Raw genomic sequence first — 16,213 nt, 5'->3', positions numbered from 1 at the left:
AAACCATTTTGCTCCAAACAACATACAGCATCAAGTGAGGTATCAGATAATGAACATCAATGATCAACTTATTTGAAGGAGGGGAAAAGTAAGGTTCAAAATTAAAAGTTTAGATTTTAGGTGAGTGAAAAGTTTCCTTATTTATCAATTGTGTGATTTTGCAATGGCATATTCAAGAGGAATTAGTATCGCTACTACACTTGTAAAAGGAATATTCATTGCCATGTTTGCATGAACAAGAATACACTGAAATAATACTGCACCTGCCAAATCATTCCTAGTTTCACAACGTTATGTGAATCCAAAGAACAGAATGTACAGTAAAAAAGCAGAATTCTTCCAGAAAGGCCTCCTAGTGCCCAAGGTAGCTAATGAAGTAGAGGTTAACTTGTACTAATAAGTTACATTATCACAGATGTTACTACTACTATAACATTAGATCTTCCATGGGTTATGCCAGCTTATCAATTTATTTCCTACTCAAACATATTTAGATTTGAGCACTTCAGACTCTCTAGATTTGAGTGATGTGAAACCTTAATTAAAGTGTCCTGAGAAATGGCAGGTGGATGACAGACCTCTCCTAAGGTCAGAGCCGGGACTTGTGCAATATTTAACACTTTAAAAAGAGCTGTGTGAGCTTTAATACTTCTAGAATTCTCTACACCAAACCCACCTGAGCTTATACACTTCTCCCAGAAGCTGAGGATTTAATTAAAAGCTGAAGTGTACCCAGAAAGTTAATTGAAATAGCAAGCAATACCTAGTGATTCAATAATGTATGTGCATAATTTTCTTTAGCCCAATGAAAATGCAGGAAAGATAAGGCTACTAATAAAGAACTGGAATGAATAATGAAAGGGTCTATACTAACATCCAGTATGTGTTGCATTAATTGTAACAGTTCTCCTGGATCCTGCATATATTTTGACTTCACATGCTGAATATGATTACAGGTTTGACTTTCAGTATATTTCCTGACATGTATTATTTATGCTGTGGGTTTCAGTAGCTTCCTAGAGGTTGCACCGCCGTGATCTACAGTCTGAGATCAACTAGGCTTGCTGGCCAAACAAGAGAGAAGCAGCTCTACTTCTTTTAAATCTAAATAAAATGTGTTTTATGTCTTCATTTGTTGCAGAAGATAGATAAATATAATTATTCATAAATAATACAGCCAGGATGAGAACAATTCTCCCAGCTAGCCGGACAATGCCCCTGCCTACGGATGGGTCCAGGGGTCAAGTAGACTGTTCTGTCTCACCCCCCAAAAGATGTATGGTTCACCCTGCACCTGTACCCTCCCCTAAAACATCAAGTGCCTGTGACCCCATTGGCCCAAGCCTTGTTCACGCCCACCCTGAAGCCCCCTGAAAAGGGGTCTCCGAGGGGCCAGACCCCTCTTGTAACTTCCTCCCCTCTCTTGGAACTTCCCCTCCTCTTAGAACTCCCCCTCTCCTAAAGCATCCTCTTGTCTCTCCCCTCCTCCATCTCCTTAAGCCTCACCACGTGCTGCGTCTGGCAGCTTGAGGCAGGACCTTTCTGCATCCCCAATAAACCTCATACCCCAAGAGCAAACTTCAGAGATCTCTCGCCTCAATCCATCTACACCGTCCTGGAGCAGGCAAAGATCGCTACATTCATTCCTTATTTACACTTTATGTTCAGGGTCTCTTAGATTACACCTTCTGCTGTTACTGTTGCCTCTTGCAATCTATGGCAAGAGTAATTCTTCTTCTAATCACAGGAAAATAGAGCTCCATTCAGAACCCCATTTACACGACAAAAGAAAACAAATGCTTAGAACAATTTTCAGAGTATATTTCCACTCTTCCATTTTTTTTTTTCTTTTCTTACAAAACATTCCTGGCTCCTGTTTGTTCAGAATATGGCAGAACTCTGATACATGACTTGTGCCTCTAACTTGCAAAACTTTCAGCAACTCTGGAACACCTCTGCAAGCATTTGCATTTCAATATGTATACAGATACAGTAAATAAATATATTATTTTAAAAAACTTACTGAATACTCATATATGATTATAATATCTATTGATACAGTTTCTCAGTTCTTGAAACTTTCCTCCAATGCCAGTAATACTTAATACTAAAAGGCCCTGACACAGACTAATACTTTTTACTTTTGTGAAAACTGATGCACACTGATCTTAATGCCATTTCCTCAGGACATCAATATCCTTAGAACATCTACATCAAGTAGTCTCAAGTCTCAGTACCTACCTTTAACACCTTCTTATAACTGAATTATGTAATTTAGGACCACAGGTGGTATTTTCCTCTAAGACAAGATTTTATTTAAGGACACTCCTTAGGGGAAAAATACTCTAGCTCCTGGAAATAATTCTGACTTTTTAAACAAATTTAGGCAATTCCTTTCCATTATCCTTTTTCTCCTCCCAGTTCTCGTGCAGCAATTGTGGCTGTTTCCCCACTTCTTCCTGTGAATATCTTAGACTTTTCATCAACAAAATTCACATTCCTCCCTACCTAAGCCTTACCTTGTGGTCAGTTAACTAGCTGGTAACGTTCCTTCAGAATTCATCAGATTATTATGGCATATTTTGGGGCCTTCTATGTCTGCTTCAAATACCAAATACTAGTAGAATCAGTACTGCTGTGTACAGCTGTTAACATATGGACAAACATATTTGAATCGCTTTTAGGGGGACTTGTCTGTCCTTTTGTGATAAGAAAAAAATTACTCAGAGACTGAGCAAATACTTCCCTAAAGGTACTGGAAAAAATATAAGATAGTCTCCGATAGATTTTTATGTTCAAGTTCACTAGGCCATGTGTCTCTTGTGCATACAAGACAATTAAAAAATTACATCATCTTTCACTTTGTGGATACACTTCATTCTTCTGTAACCACAATACAGGTACATAGGAAAGAAACTTAATGTGGCACGCCTACAAAATGCTGATTTTTCACCCAGTACTGCAGTTTCCATTTGAAAACCCTCAGAAGGTTATATGAAGGACTTACCACATCAGTAATGTCAAAATGAAACCACTTTTTGTTTTTAGAAGGAACACCCTAACTTGTTTTATTAAGGAGAACTTGGGGACTTTAAGGGATGAGCAGCCCATTTCAATTACATGGACTGGACTGATTGGGACTACAGGAAGGTGAGGAACAGGCTTAGTACACATTACTAAACCAACATTGCCAAACTTTTGGTAGCGCAATGGAAGAAATCAAAATCAGCACACCCTGTAAGAAACCCATGTCAATTGAAGAAGCTGAAGAATAATACTGGAGTTTCTTCAAACAGTATTCCATGAATCCTAATTATAAGGAGTATGAACTCCATTAACACTTTTAAAGCTCTGGACAGCTTTTCTGAAACCTAGACATTAAAGCATTTTTCTGGGTACTACACTTGGAATCTATAATGCACCAATTAATCAACTTCTTCTTCATTTCCAGTACTTCCAGAATATATATTAGTCAGAAAGAGCAACATTGGTTAACAGTTCCTATTCCCTGTCAATTAAAATACAACAAAACAACCCCCACCACCCCCACCCCCTCCCCGAGTTCAAATTAAAACTTCAACAGACTTTGTATTTTGCTGGGTATTTTTTTAACACTTGCAGCAATATAAGGTAAGATGCTGGATGTTCCTGAAATGGCTGAACCAAAAGAACTATTCTGGAAGCAACTCCCTAACTCCCTTAGGAGAACAGCTAACACAAGACAGCTGAATGTGGTACACCTTACAGGCTGATAGGAAGACTTGCCAGGGCTGTAGTAACCAGTCACTAATAAGATTTATTTTAATACTTTTTACTGAACTGGCTGACTCATACTCTCCAGAAGCACTGTGCATATTTCATCTTAATTCAATAGAAGTACATCTGTTATACCAAGACATAATCATGCCCTGAAGCCATTTTGGCTTGTACCAGATAAACCTTATCCATCTAGAAAGTGAATTTACCTGCACCATTACAAAGTCTCCTCCACAGAAAAAGGTTCCATGGAAAAGGAACTATGATCTAATATTTGACCAAGTTTTAAGATAAACATTAGTTTCAATACATGTTTGATAACTTTGTATAAAGATGGAATGGCTTATCAATTCAAATTAATTTGTTTTTTCCTGTCTTTTTGAAGATTATTTCTAAATTAACTGAGTAAATCAAATCACTCCAAATTTATTTTGGCACAATCCAAACAAGTGCTTAATCTCCTCTGTTTATGGACCAGCAGTTCTGTTATCCAAGTTAAGAATCTGCAGCTGCTTTTCTTCCACATTTTTGCTTACTCAATGACAGTGAGACTTGCTGCAATTTTATCTGTAAGTACAGTCTCTGCTGTGTGGATGTATTTTGTTTCTGCTAGTGCTTGACAGGAGTCTGTTTGTCTCTCCCACTTACCCTTGTGCTTAGACCACAACAAAAGAAACTGACAGTAAACCCAAGAAAAGATTTTCAACAGATTATTATAGATTTAAACCAAACTAAATGAAAAACAGGGATGTGGAAAAATAAGCACAGTAACTAGGAAGGAAATCGATGCTCTTCTAAAGGAGCAGTCTGTGATGAGCCATGTGCTGCACCCTCAATTCCAGGTACTCAGCACCCTGAGGCAGCTCTCTGGCTGAGTTGCAAAGTTTGCCTCTTGTTTCCTGGCTCAGTCTTACTGTTGTAGAGGCCACGTGTTAACTGCATCCCTTCCAATCAAAAGCAGACAAACATCAGTACTTGACAACATCTCATAAATTAAAATTGCAAACCACCACATTCTGCCTTCACTCTGCCTGAGGTTAGCACCCCCAAGAGCAGCAACGAGTGCACAGCTGTTAGGCCAGATGCATTCCAGGAGACTGTAACTTCTTACAACATAACCTAGGCCAGTAAAATTCCAAGAAAAGCTTTCTTGACCACGCTGGCAAGAAATATGCCCAGCAAGTGTTTGATCAGAATGCAACATGACTGAGCAACTATTTTTCAAGTGTGATCAAGCCGGAAGGTTTCAATGTCTTCCCATCCTCTTAAGTATCTCCTCTGGCCTAAGAACAGGAAAAACATTACAATTCCTATCTGAGAAGCACACAAACAAATTGCATTGCTGCTGGAAGCTACAGTCTGGCTTGCTTTGCAGGGCCCATTATCTCAGCCACCCCACTGACTGCCAAGAGGCAGGTGGAGTGTGAGGTACAGACACACCCATGAGGATGTGGCCAACAAACACCAAACCATTCTACACAAAAGCTGCTGCAGAGCTGGCACACTACACTAATTTTTCTTTAACTGCTGACTAGAAGTGGATAATATTTGTCATGCAATTCCAACAACAACATCACTGCAGACTTCCGTGTGTTGGCTTGGTACCACAGATCTAGTGCTACCAGAACTAGTTTTAGCCTCTCCCATAAAATTAAGTTTTGCTTTCTCTGCAAATAATTTCTATAGATCAAAAGTTTACAGCTTGGTGTCTTTTAAAACTGTACATAACTTTATTTAGTAGCAATATATGTCCAGTCAAGCAATTAAGACTAGGCCTAGAAATGTATAGTGTAATTTGCAACTAATCAACCTGTCTTTTTTACAATACATTTCAAGAACTCAGTGTTCTGTAGTTACTTCCACTCACACATTCACTGCCCCTAGTTTTGAAGCAACTCTCTGGTAACCACACAGTTATGACACCACTGAGACAGTAACTTCCTTTTCTGATCAAGGATCACAGGCAGTTGATTTCAGACTGCTTGCAGAAATGCTGTAACAGAGTGTAATCCGAAGAATATGAATCCTGCAATTCTATGATGATAAAATTTATTCCTAAATCTAATATTAAATGAAAATTATTTCAATACAATCATTATCCATTGTAAGACACAAAACTATTAGAAGGTCCATCCGGCCCTAAGTAGGGAACACTGCTGTCTGCAGGACTAGCCTACTTTTACTGTCACCTACAAACAGTGCACAGGAAGCTGATTTTGTTTTAGTGGTGTTGATACAAAGGTTATCCTGTCAGAAGCTCAAAATGAGAATTCATTTTAAAATGTCTGTCTTGCAGGAGCTTGCAAAGTGCATCAGCAATTAACAATTCCTATCACTTCTCCCAGATTCCTCTGTGAAAAGGCTCAGAACTCATCTTACAAATTGCTCTTTTGAAGATCAAAGGGAAGCTGAATTTGTCTTGTGTGTGCTCTGGATGAGTTTGTAATTTACTGTTTAACTGTTTGTAATTCACTAATTAACTTTCAGAGGAGGTTTGGCAGCACACTCGTTTGACAGCCCTGAGGCACAGGATTCAGGGGACTTCTGTGACTCTTCTGAGTTCCTTCCTTAGCTTTAATTGGCACCTCATTAGAAATTAATGAAAATGACATCCTCTGTTCTTCCTGCTCCGGGCGTAGAAAGCTACTAAAAGGCCCATCACAATTCATAACACATTCAATTTATATAGCAATGGCTCTTAAGCATTATTTATGAGATGTGAATTTCCTGTCAGCAGTTAGTAACTTGAAGACATTGGAAGAAGAATGAAAAAAGATTGTGAGAGTATGTGTGTATGAAAACAAACAAATCTTTCTATATCTGAAAAATGTTGTGTTTGAATTGCTGGAACTCCCTTCTCAGTAGTGAATTGTTGTTCTTTGCAGCAAAGCCCTGCAGCACTGTCAAATCTGTCTAAAATTCCATGTAGTGTCAAGGGAATGAGCTCAGCAGCATCACCACTCCCTGGACAGGACTTACAGGAGACAGGAGAGCCAATACAGCAGCCTCCCAAAAATCTCTGAGCTAGTGTAAAGCACGAGTCATTCTCTCTGTCTCTTTTCCAAAAAAGCTGTGCCTTGTTGGACAAGTCCCAGTTAACTGGATCAGTATTTGTACATATGTCTGCATTAAAATATAGTTCAGTATGCATGTATTTTCCTTTCCACTATGTCTCACTAAAAATCTCACTGGAGGATTCACCAGGACAAATCAACAAAAAAGAAGATGATTTCCAGTACTTTTAACATTAGGACAAGAAGATGTGCAACAGCAAACAATTAAATTGTTGGTCTGCAGAGGGAATTTGGATTTTAAGAAGACTGCTTCAGAAACAGCTTTGGATTAACATTTTTATGCTTTAAAGTCTTTTTTCTTATATCCAAGTAAACGCACACACTTGTCATTCTGAAGATGGTGTCTGCCTTTTTATTGATCCTGATATCAGATTTTCTCTGAATGTTTAAAACTGGGAGGAGTTTCCCCACTTATTCCCATTGCATTAGTTCAGGATTAAGATGCCAAGAATTTAATAGCAGTTGTTCAAAACTCAGATCAAACAATGTGCTATGTTGACCATTATTTCTGAAGACTGTGCTTATTTTACACCAGTTGATTTTACCTCATCACCTCCATCTGCCCACATATCATTCATTACCTGTGCTCCACATCAGGACAGAAAATTATAACCCGGTCATGTGGATTTAGGAAATATTTTAAACAAATGAGAATTTGACAGATTTGTTCTACTGCATTTCCATCACCTCCACCCAGGGTTTTTTAATGGGCTTGTCATTCATGACCTAAAGCAACCTATTACAGACAGCAGGGCAAACTAGCAAGAATGGTTTCTCCATTCTCTTTAAAACTGAATGGAGCCACATGCTGCTGATCATTGGTAAAGCAGTTTGGGTAACGTGAAGCTGAGGTGCCCTGTGTGGCTCAGTGGTAGCATTTTGCTTGCTTCTTATTAATCTGACTATTAAATATAAGTGGCACAGGGTATGCCACATTCACATCACATCAAAGCACAGATAACACACCTTTATTTGCACAGAGTATTAATGAAACATTGTAACTGCAGAGCAACCAAAGACTTCCAGTTTTTTCAGCCCTCTTGGACACACAGAAATAGACTCCTGCCTTCTATTTTCTCATTAAAAGTATAGAGTAGAAATGTTTATAATGCAAACTATAAGCTGTGTAGGATGTAATACAGGAATGCAAATTTTCATCTCCTCACTTATTGCCAAGGAATTCAGAATTTTTTTCACATTCATGTTTTATTAATACATTTTAGGAACTTTAACAGAAATATTTCCATAAAGCTATATATATCCAGTAGAAGAAAATGAAAGAATAATTCCTACAACATTTATATTGCAACAGTATTGAATTATGGAACCACTTCATGAAAACTTGAGAGGAACCAACCAAATGTATCTGTAATCCAGTTTACAATAAAAAAAAGAGGAAGGTCTTATATAATTTAAAAAAATTACTGATCAATGAAAGGGCTTTTTAACAGTTGCTTTCAACTTAATTGCTCTTACTTGCTCTTAATTGCTCCAATATTGCAGAATGCAGGAAAGATTAATGATGTTACATAATGGTTAAGCATTAATAGTTTATCCAATCCATCTCAAAATTCAAACTCTCTTGTTTCCAGTATTTGGGACCATTCTGCTATTTCAGTCAGGTACCCATGAGCAGGCTGAGTTGTTGTATACTTGACAACAGCAGACCAAGAGCAGAAATTCCTGCCTCTACCATGCTGAGCAGAAAGAGTAACTGATAGCCCTGAATTTCTCCAGCTTGATAAAAATGTTACCAGACACTTCAAAGTATACTGACACATGAGTTCCGTAACAAGAATTTCAACATTACAGCTTTTGAGTTCATGTTTGGTGGCTTCACAGATAATGTATATTAGCTCTGTGCCAGTGCTCCACTATCAAAACAAAGCATTATCTCATGTCCAAAAGAGCCCAACACAACAGTGATTTCTAGAGCCTGAAGATAGACAGATGCTGAAGAAGAGAACAAAGCATAACACAAAACCTTTGCAGCTTTCTACCATTTCTCTTCACTGGGCATTTGGTAGTCACTATAGGATTAACTGTCTTTGCAACTACCTTAGACCACCCTTGCTGCTCAGAAGGACACGCCTTCTCTCCAGATAATGGTTTTAACACAAGGTTTTATTTTTCACAGGTGCAATGTGAATTGCAACTATCATCTGTACAGATCCTTTTGAAATTATCCCCTGCCTGAGACACAGTGGAATAATGAAACAAACTTCTCCAAATGTATCAGTATAAGCATTGTCAGAGAGTTCAATAAAACATTCAATACATGATTATATGAAAAAATAATTAGCAGGTAAAACTACCACATGCATTATCACTGGGTCCAACAAGCACATTATAACCAGTTAAGAATGCAATTGTTCCATGAAGGAGAGAGCATCTCCTTTGGAATCCAGTCACATTAATTACTGTTTCAGAAAGATTATTTGCACTGAATATGAAACCACAAATTAGCTATCTGCATGAGATTATCATCTTCAATTCAATTACCTGAACAGTGTTAACAAATTTGCAAAAGCCAAGTTGGATGATTTTAAGTGTATGGTGAACAATAACTCTTCCCCCCACAAACTAAGTGTGAGAATGAAAATATTTTCAGTTAGAGGGAGTTTTTGGATTTGGGTTTTTTATTTTAATGTAATTATAATATGCAGAAGCACATACTGACCTATGTTCCTTTATACCCTATAGAAACCTTTTTTGCATATTTATTGATGTGCTTTGTGCTTCTTCTCCTGTCAAGTGGGTATGATGCCCTTCCTGCCTTACAGGGACTTCTGAAGCTAAATTCATTAATAACCAGCATCTCTTGGGACAAGGCAGGACATCAAGGCTGAAGTTTTAAAGGGGAAATTTGACAGGAACTAATTCTAACTTTTTGCTACCAATGGAAGCTACAGCTTTTGTTTAAAGCATCTTTGCAAGGTGGAAAAAGCAAGTGTTCTCTGTATTTCCATGTGTGACACAGATCTGAGCACGGCTGCATTTGAAAGCCGGATGCCACTGCCAAGCTGTACTCACCACAACGACATGATCCCAGTTCCTGCTGTACTAGTTCCAGTTTTGTTTGGCACTGGAAGCATCGACGTCTACTCTTCTGTTTGGATCGACTGGTTTCTTCAGGCCTGTCATTACTGTCATCCAGTAGCCGTGGCCGTTTCACAGGAGAAGCCTCACTCTCCGACTGTGAATCTGTTGTATTCACAACAAATATTTTAGGAAAAATATTAGAATTTCCTTGCTGAAGTATCCCTTTAGACAGACTGAAGGTATATTGCTTTCAGCTAGGGTCACCAAGCAGCGTGATACCTTCCATTCTAGTACATATGCATGTTTTCTTAACAACCAAAATGAGCATCAAGTAAAGGACAAATTATCTTTGTTCCCTATAAGAATCCCTCCTGCTATCAATACTGATTAGCTTCCTTCCAGCCTTGGCTGGGTCATATGGAGATACATGTAGAGCATACACTATCCTAAACAATTGCAGGCTTTATCTGTCATCTTATTTATTTTCACAGCCTTCAGTGTCCCCACACAAACTGACTGAAGTGATGAAAAACAACTGAGCACAAGTTTGACCTATTTCTTCCCTGGACAGGAGCGGGATTTTTCAAGCACAGCATGTGAATTGTATCTCTTATGACTGAAGGCAGTACATGAAAGCACCATACCGTGCTTCCCTCTCTTTCCACATGGATAACAATTTAAATGCAAATTAGTATACACCAACAATACAACCCCAAACAAAATAAGCATGATCTGTACATACATCCTATAAATTCCAAATGCTCAGCCATTTCTAAAGTATTAGTCAGAATACTATTTGCATGAGTAACTTCATAAATTTCAGCTTGCAAGAAAATGGGAAAATGGTGCGTGGAATGCCTTTAGGAGTTAAAGTTTACAAGTCTTACTTCAGGTAGCATGTACCCTTTTTTTCAGCCTTTTTTTTTTTTTGCAATGGAGAGTGTACTGACAAGGGTTCTAGAGTAGCACAGGGAATGCACATTACTGACTGAACAGTGAGATGCCCAAGCCTTGTTTTTGTGGCATGTCAGAGACACAACATCTCAGTGGATCTGCTGCTCTGCAATCCAAGTCAGGTCAGAAAAGACATTCTCCCTTCCCAGATCTGTGCACAGCAGAGTCAGTGCTGTATTTCTTTGTAATACAAACTGAAAATAAATCTAATCCTAACTGTACTAAAAACTAAATTGTTTGTTGCCGTGCTGCAAGGAGCAGTCAGTATTCTACTGCATGATGTTGAGCAAGGAAGAAAAAGCCCAATAGTTGAGTTAAATCCCTTTACAACCAGCATTTATGCAACAAATAACAGGTTAAATCTATCTTTTGGCAGGATGCTAACCCATTGAACATGTCTGTATCATTATTCTAAGATTCCATTGCTTTTGTCTGCTTTGTGCTGTTCCACATTAGGCAGAAAAAGGTAACTGCCATGGATACAACACTATCCATACCTTGTTATGTCAGCTATCTTACCTGAGCCAGTGCTGATCAACATAATGACTTTACTTGAGTAAACACCTAAAGGAGTCAGACTTGGAATACTCGGTAGCTTCTCCCTTCAGGGATGTTTTGTTAACTTCTCCTGGTTCCTCACATGCAGTACAAACTAATTCACATTTCTTACCTGTGTTTCAGCCCTTGTGTCACAGTGTTTTTCCAGTTGCTGTACCCCACTGTTTACAGCCATTACAAATACACACCTTCCCTCACTGGGGCCTACTTTATTTCTGTCATACTGTTCTTAAGATATGCTGAAAATGTGCCTGGCTTTCCAACACGTATAAAGCCTCTGCATCTCACATTTCATAGAAGAGTGACTTGCTTTCTCCACTGCATACAGGTGATAAGTTTTTATTAAGCTGCAATGATTTTATCTGATGTGTGCCTCAAGACAGCCACCTTTTTGATCAGTGTCACAGATTACAATTTACACCTTACAAAATACATATATTAGGCCTAAACTAACATTCAGTACATAACGTACTCCACCTCTGCATGCTTGGCTGTGCAGGAGGCTTGGCAAGGAAAAGAAAGTAGTGCATAATGCATTAATACAGCTATGGAACAACTAGTCCTTCTTAAATCTCTGGAGAAAACAGGTCAAGGGAAAGATCCTCTGAACAGACTGCCTGATTCCCTGAACAGAGATCCCAACTCATACTCCAAGACCAACAGTCCTGTCCCATGGACACTTGTTTTCAGAGTGCCTAGAACACCAGGCTAGCCTGGAGTGTATAAGGACACCCCTTCCAACAGGCAGATTCTGTCCTGTGACCTGGCTGACGCAGCATTCAGTAAATCTGCTCCAGCCCACCTTGCTGCCCCACAGAGAGGATGTACATAATCTGCAGTTTATTCACTACTCAAACAGATACATCGCCATTATGGAACAGCTGCCTCCCACACATCTTTGCTTCTGGAAATATAAGCCATTCTGGTAGTTCTCAGAAGCAAATTTGGTATTCTAAATTACGCTGATGGAAACCATAGTGGTCTGCTGATCCTGAAGTCCAAGTCATGGTGTGAGTCAACCAGTGTCTAAGAAGTTAATGAAACCATATGCCTTAATGAGAGAAGTAGCTACCTCAAGTCAGGTTAGTAGTCCTACTAATGAAAATACTTAATCACATACTTTCAGTTAATTGGTAATGGCTGACTGAATATTAACATGAGTTGGTCATTATCACAGAAACTATAGATATCTCATTTTTTAATGTATCTCATTTATCTCATGTGTATCTCTCTGCCATAAGCTAAAACACTTAGCACTGAGGTAAACTTAACCTCACTCACATGGAGAGTACCACCTCTCTAATCACTGATTGCCCAGGGCCTTGAACACAGGCACCCAAGCTAATACTCATCTCAAACCAGACCCACAGCTCACACAGTTCTATCTTCCCATAAGCAAGTACAATGAGCAAGGAAAAAGCACAGAGCAGAAATCAGACCTTTTAGAGTCAGTTCTGCGTGCATTTCTTCCAGATCACTTTGCTTTTTGTGATACTGACATACACAGTACAAGACGCAAAATACATCTTCCAGCACCTGGAATCTTCCAACCTTAAAGTTAAAGATCTGATAGCAAAATGAAATTGTCATACATAGCTTACTACCGGGAGTGCAACTGAAAAAAAGCCCCTAGGAATACAGGCTGAAGTGCTGCAGCTAGAATCAAGAGCAAATGCCCAGCATGAACCTTTAAACAACCAAAAAAGGCAACAGAGACTTCTCTCAGCCTTTCTCTCAGCCTCAGTCACTTCTCTCAGTGACTTTTCTCAGAAAGTTAATTCAACAACAGCTATTTCTTCCTCTGCTTGTAAGAAGCATTTTCCATGCTCAACTTGCATTTTATTATTGAACCTAAACCAACAAATACCCAGGCAGAGAGAAAAACAAAAATATTATTTTACCCACAGATGTCAAAAATCATAAAACTTCTCTGTAAAAATGAACAATAAGGATGAGAAATCCCCAAAATTTCAGGAAGAAGATGCTCAGCAGAGTAACTGCCATTAACACATTCCTACTGCACATTTAATTCTGAGTTAAGGAGCAAGGATTCTTCTAACTGATATCTGATGGTGGAGATCCTTCTAATTGTGTATCAAACTCCCATTTGAAATGAGAGAACAAAGAAGTTCAGTTAGACAAGGCTGAAACTGAAGGCTTGTCTGGAAACAAGCAGAGCAGTGTTCTTAAAACTATTATGTCATGAACAGGGACTCATATTTGTTCCTCACTGTCCCTGTTCTCATGTTGCCCCCTCAAAATTTTTCCAAAAAAATTTTGGAGTTGATTTTCACTGCCTTACTCTCCAGCCTTGGAGGAGTTTGCAGGCTGCATGCAGATGGCTTCAGTTACAATCATGATGGCTCTTCCATGGCATTTGGGGGGAGAGTGGGATGCTCTAGGCCCAACAGAGACATAGCCTAACGAAACTTAACAGGGAAGGAGGAAGGATGGAAGAGATGGGAAAATTGTAAGAAAAAGAGGATCTCTGCTGCTGCTTTCTTCAAGATGAATCTGTTTAATCTCTGGTTTCATGACAGCTTTTGAGGCATTCGATCAGGTTTTTTTCTTATCATAAAGAGCTCATCACACAGACTGGCATTTATGATCTCAGCTGTCTGTGCAAACACCAGAACAAGCAGTCTTTAATGAACCCTCAAACATTACTGCCATCTTCCCTGAAACTATTTTAGAGGCAGCTTATGCTGTTAAAACCTCTGTCCATGAAGAAACTTGCATAGTCACAGACAATAACAATGTAACACAGATTAACTAAAATTTGAGCAATAGCTTGTTGCCAGTTTCTAGGGTTTTTTTTATCTTTTTAAAATTCATTATTCTGTTCTTAGATGAGGGATTACTTAAATGCCTGGCATGTTGATTATGCATTAAAAACTTCATCTAGAAAAAACTGTCTCTATACAAATCTTCCCTATCACATTTACTAGAATCGTAATTTAAAATAATCTCTCTAGTTCAAATGAATCTAAAATTAACATAATTGTTCCAAAACCCTTTTGTTTGTTGACTATTAATGAAGAAACAGAAATTCAAGATCAACACCTCATAAGCTGAGTCTGACAACTGTGACTGCCTCAGTCCCTTCCCTGTTGCTTCACAGTGCTGTGGAAATACCTTCTCTTTCCACACAATAGTGACTGCATCTCAAGGCTGTGCATCTCTTTGGAAGCACTCACACTCACAATAAATGTATTTCTTCTGTAAATTCACCTCAGTTTTTTAAAAATACTACAGACGTATGTCTCAAAAATATCTTACATAAGCTCTTTGGTAATATTTAACCACACAATCTCTCTTCTAGTATCACTGCAAGGCCCTTAGCATCATTATTTCACCCATTTATTTTTTCCCCCCTCCATAGAGTTTAAAACCAACTGCACTAAAACTCAACGTCCCTAAACAATGTGGAATAGAGAGACCACATGGGAACAGTCTCTATAGAACTCACATCCCATCAGTTGCTTCTTTGCCTCAGGAGGCTCTCCATGAAATCACACTGGAGACTATAAATAACACCCATAAGTTGCATTACATAAGTTATTATTTCTCATCCATCACCAAAACCATGCAACCATAGTTGTTTCCAGCTCTAATGAGTAAAAACAAGTAGTATAAAAAAAACCCACCCAGAATGTTCAGCCTAGTTGTTTTGAGATACATAAATGGAAGAATTGCTGCAAAATGTTCCAAATGTGAAACATTACTGATGCGCTTCAAATTCTTGACAGAAAAATTCTCCTTCCCCCTTTGCAACAGATCTAATAAAAAGACTTGAAATGTTGGATTGATTAAAAACACCCCAAAAACAAAAACCCTTCAAAAACAAAAACGGAACTTGGTATGTATACTGCTTTGGGTGTAAGTGGTATTTTTGCGTTCAACAACAGCATGGCTTCATTTTTACAAAATGAGAGCCAGCACACATGACATATATTGCTAGAAAAGAGGGTATACATATATATGTATCAATGTATGTGAGTGAATGAGTATTAATTATTATGATTTCAGGAAAACAGACAAGTGTGGGGGCATAACCATACATACAGTTTGCCTAACATTCCACTTGCACATAAGAAAAGGCTTTCTTACTGTAGGGGAGACCTGACATTGCCACAAGTTGCCTAGGTGGGTTTGTGGAAGCTCCATCCTTAAAGGTACCCAAAACCTGACTGACGCAGGCCCCAGCCTCCTGTAGGTGACTCTGCTCTAAGTAGGGAGGTTGGATCAGGCTCCTGAGCTCTCTCCCACCTCAGCCTTTCTTATTTCTAAGATTCATGGACAGGAAAATAAAATTAAAAATTATATACTAATTCCTTCCCACCATTCACATTTTTTGTTGTCCTCTAAAACCGTATTGGCAGTATTATCACCTGGAAAAAGGAAGTGCAACTTAATGAGGGTGCTAACTACCATCTCTAATGAAAGTGAAGAGACTAATCTAATGCATGTTGAAAATGTAGTAAATAGTGAACTACATAGGTTCCTGCATGCATTTTAGCTAAGCTATAATTAGAAAAAGTGTGAAAATGGCTATTATCCTTTCTTGTCAATAAAATTCATAATTGTTTAATTATGTGAAAAGCTAATTAGTTTTCATCTTTTATTTAGGTTCCTATACTACATCAGTTTTATATTTAAGTTTTTGCATTACTTCCCCCATACTCTCTGATGTCAGCATGTCTTTAGTAAAAGAAATGTTAATTTATTTCTCAAACATTTTTACTTATATACCAGATTGATTCAAGCAAGCACATTTTTAAATGCATTCAGGCACCTGTACTGTACAGTTCCTTTGATGGATAAACTTC

At 38.4% G+C, this 16,213-nt stretch overlaps 1 protein-coding gene across 1 annotated transcript in view; it reads right to left on the bottom strand.

Annotated features, from left to right (window-relative positions):
* The window catches only part of ZFAND3 (zinc finger AN1-type containing 3), a 140,087-nt gene that overhangs the window by 12,658 nt on the left and 111,216 nt on the right, over positions 1–16,213 (bottom strand). Inside the window, exon 6 of the mRNA XM_021550485.4 lies at positions 9,864–10,034. Coding sequence (XP_021406160.1) covers positions 9,864–10,034 — 171 coding nt within the window. The remainder of the gene's footprint in view (positions 1–9,863; positions 10,035–16,213) is intronic.

This window comes from Lonchura striata, chromosome 3, assembly GCF_050655825.1.
Source record: "Lonchura striata isolate lonStrDom1 chromosome 3, ASM5065582v1, whole genome shotgun sequence".
Taxonomy (NCBI): domain Eukaryota; kingdom Metazoa; phylum Chordata; class Aves; order Passeriformes; family Estrildidae; genus Lonchura; species Lonchura striata.
This window is presented reverse-complemented; position numbering and strand designations above follow the sequence as displayed.